Here is a 3,918-nt window from a genome sequence, read left to right as displayed (position 1 = left end):
TAATAATACTGTATTGTATACTTGAAAGTTGCTATGAGAGTAGAGCTTTAATGTTCTCACCATAATAACAACCACGGTAAGGTTGTTATGTGAGGTAAAGAATGTGTTAACTAATCTTATTTTGGTAAACATTCCACAATATATACATGTATCAAATCATCACATTGTATACCTTAAACTTACACTTTGTTATATATATATATCAATTATATCTCAATAAAGATGGGGGAAAAAAGAACATATATTGATAAATTGGACTTCATTAAAGTAAAAACTCCTATGGGACCGGCCCTGTGGTGTAGTGGTTAAGTTTGGCATGCTCTGCTTTGGTGGCCTGGGTTCAGGGGTTCAGATCCCGGGCGTGGACATACATCACTCATCAGCCATGCTGTGATGGTGACCCACATATAAAATAGAGGAAGAGTGGCACAGATGTTAGCTTTTTCTTTGTTATTGACTTATGACAGTTTTATTACCATATGTCTTGGAGAAGTTCTTTTTGTGTTGAGATAACTGGGTGTTCTATTAGCTTCATGAATTTTATATATCTATTTCCTTCCCCACATTTGGGAAGTTCTCAGCTATTATTTCTTTAAAAAGGCTCTCTTCTCCTTTTTCTCTCTTTTTCTTTCTGGGATACTAATTGTCCTTATGTTGCCCTTTCTGGTGGAGTTGAATAATTCTCATAGAATTTCTACGTTTTTTAAAAATTTTAGTTCTCTCTCCTCTTCTACCTGCATCATTTCTAGATTTCTATCTTTGAGCTTACCAATTCTCTCTTTCGTACTGTCTGCTCTATCCAATGCTTTCTAATGCATTCTTCATCTCAATTATTGAACTCTTTGGCTCCAGAATTTCTGTTTGGTTTCTTTTTAGAGTTTCAATCTCTTTGGTAAAGTATTCTTTCTGATAATTGATTTTTTTCCTGGGCTCATTGAACTGCCATCCTTAGTTTTCTTGTAGCTCATTGAGTTTCTTCATGATAGCTATTTTGAATTCCTTATCAGTTAGATTGTAATCTTCCATGACTATGTATTTGGTTTCTGGAGAATTTTTATTTTCTTTTTGTGATACCGTATTACCATGGCTTTTCATGGTTCTTGCTGAGTTATTTCTCTTCCAGCATATTTGTTGTAGCAAACACTTTTCTTATTTAGTTATGGCTTAGTTTGTTTTGATAGAAACCGTTCAACCTGTTGGAGATTAGGGGCTTTTCTTTTGTTTTTCAGTAGATGGCACCATAGTGCTTGTTTTTGGTTTTTCCTACCTGTGCTCCTCTGGCTATATTTGAGCATCTGCACACTCCATCTTCCACTGCCTCTATTAGGAGTGTCGCTGGTACTGTCACTGTCACTGCCTCCACCTCTAGGGGTCACTGATACCTTGCTGTTGCTGATGTCACTACAGTCACTGGCTTTGCCACCAGGGGTCAGGGATGGCTGACATCTCCATTGCATCTGGAATTATCTGCGTGGAAAGCTCTGTTGCCGTGGAAGGGGAAGGCAGGGTGGGGAGGAGCTGGGTTTGCTGGGCACTGCCTCTGCAGTTGCTTGTTACCTTGTGGCCACAGCCACCATTGCGGTTGGGAGATCAGAGTCTAGTACACACACGCACTGCAGTTACCAGGCTCTGAGTCACGGCCAGGGACAGAGGGTCATGGAGATCCACCACTGCTGCTGCTCTACTCCCTGTGGCCACAGGTGCCATTATGACTGGAAGGCTGGAGTTGCACATGTGCCTCTGTTGCTGTCCACCAGGTTCTCTGGGGCAAAGGCTAGCTGGCTCAGCTGCTGTGGTCAGTGGGCCAGAATCCTGGGAACCGCCTCCACTATTTTCCCGTTTCACCTCCTGTATGTGCTGCAATCTGCCCACTTTCCTATGTACTGATCTCTCTGGCATCCTGGTGTGTTGGGCAATGTAGGCTTTGTTGGGGTATGGATATTTTGCTTGCTGTAAGTTGAAGGGGAGAAGCAAAGGGATCCTCTCACACCACCATGATGATGACATCTGAAGCTGAACTTCTGAAGGGCGGAATTGTCAGTTGTCTATGGATTTTGCTAGGATGAAGTGTCCTTTCAGAAAACAGTTTCACTGGCTTACTATGTGCTAGATGTTTTACTATTAATGATCTCTTCATTCATTTTTGTGAAGGTTCATTAATTTAGGAACTATGCTTTTCAGAAGAAAGATATATGACAGAATGAAAAAGGAGAACCTATAAAGAGACCATCAAATCAGCTAAGTACACAATTATTTTTTAACTCACCCCATAATAAAGGGTTAAGATTATTATTTTTTGGTCACAGCCTAGTCTGATACTACCTATCTTGAAGGTTGTGTAGTTACTTGTGTGAGGCAGAAGGAGGTGAATGTCATTGCAGCCTACCTCAAGGAAAAAATATTCTACTCCAATTGTTCTCAGTAGAGAACGAAGAAGGACGATGAAAATTCACTTGAGAGGAATTTTTCAAAATAAACCCCATCAAAATTTATCAAGGACCCACTGAATCATGACATCATGTGATAGTTTGCTTAAGTGTGTGCTTGCACAAACTTCAGTAAAAGCAATGACATCTAGCAGCTATGATAGAGGGAATGAGAATGAACTGTTACTTTTGAAAAACAGAAAGCAAAGACAGTTTTAAGAAAAAGAAAGGAGCACACTATTACCACGACCTTTAGTGATTCTGACTACTAGTCTGGAGTGGTCCATACCTCTTCCCCCTGACTTCTCTCAGCACATTCTTTCCAACTTTATTTCTCAAGCTATAGATCAAAGGGTTCAGTTTGGGGATCACTGAGGTGTAAAATACAGAGGCTACCTTCTCCCGGGCCATGTTGCTGCTGCTGGATGTCGACTTAAAATACATAAATATGATGGATCCATAAAAGACCCCAATAGCTGTAAAATAAGAGCCCCAGGTGCTAAAAGCTTTAGATGTGTTCTCAGCTGAAGGTATTTGAAGAATGTTAGCAAGTATGAAGGCATAAGAGATGATGATGGCCGTAGTTGTTGCCAGCAGACTGAATCCATCTACAAATATCACCAGAAGCTCATTTAGGTAGGTTTTGCAGCAGAAGAGCATTAGGAGAAAAAATATGTCATAAAAGTAATGGTGGATGATATTGTCCCCACAGAAGGAAAGCCTGATCATGGAGATCATGTGGGCTACAACTCCAAATGTTGCCATGGTATAGACCCAAGTCCTCAACACACTGCATACATTTTGGGACGTGGTGACATTATAGAACAATCGACTACAGGTAGCTACATATCTATCACATACCATAGCAAACGCCATAAAGCACTCAGCAATAGCAAAAACACGAAAGAAAAAAAGTTGTGTCCTACTTCCAGGACAGCAGATAACATTTTGCTCCCATACAAAGTTTCCCAGGAGTTAGGGGGTAACAATTGAGGACTAACGATCTAGAAATGAGAAATTGCCAAGAAAAAAGTACATGGGAGATTGGATCTGGAATTGAAAGTGATTAGGAGGCTCATACCCAGGTTTCCCAGTACAGAGACCAAAGAGATCCCTAGAAATAGGAGTAAGAGGGGCAGCTTGGGTTCTGATTGGTCTACTAATCTTTTGAGGACAAACTCAGTCAGGGTGAAATAATTGCATGTGGTTGTTTCCTTCAGGAAACAGGGGATATGAAACAAGGAAAAAGAAACATCATAGGAAGTAAGAAAGCTACGTTTCCATGATTGGTAATTGTACTATTACTGTTGTGACAGAAAAAATAAACAATCGATCATTAAATTAAAACAGGTTGTTTGTTTTAAGCTGATGAATTATAATTATATTATAATTTAATTACACTGATGATTATATTTTTCATGTCAGAATCGTATGTAGCCAAAGAGCATCATAAAGCACACAGAAACAAAAAGCCAATACAATGTAATCTTAA

General features: G+C 39.8%; 1 protein-coding gene across 1 annotated transcript; it reads right to left on the bottom strand.

Moving 5' to 3' along the window:
- Positions 1-2,678: 2,678 nt before the first annotated feature.
- Positions 2,679-3,302, bottom strand: LOC101391870 (olfactory receptor 8D4-like). The gene has a single exon (XM_014793667.1). It carries the CDS (start codon positions 3,300-3,302, stop codon positions 2,679-2,681), a length of 624 nt encoding a protein of 207 aa, XP_014649153.1.
- Between the last annotated feature and the right edge of the window lie 616 nt (positions 3,303-3,918).

The sequence above is a fragment of the Ceratotherium simum genome, chromosome 7 (genome assembly GCF_057802395.1).
Source record: "Ceratotherium simum simum isolate JZ-2026a chromosome 7, ASM5780239v1, whole genome shotgun sequence".
NCBI classification, from domain to species: Eukaryota; Metazoa; Chordata; class Mammalia; order Perissodactyla; family Rhinocerotidae; genus Ceratotherium; species Ceratotherium simum.
The sequence above is the reverse complement of the archived record's forward strand: the minus strand, read 5'-3'. Positions and strand labels throughout refer to the sequence as shown.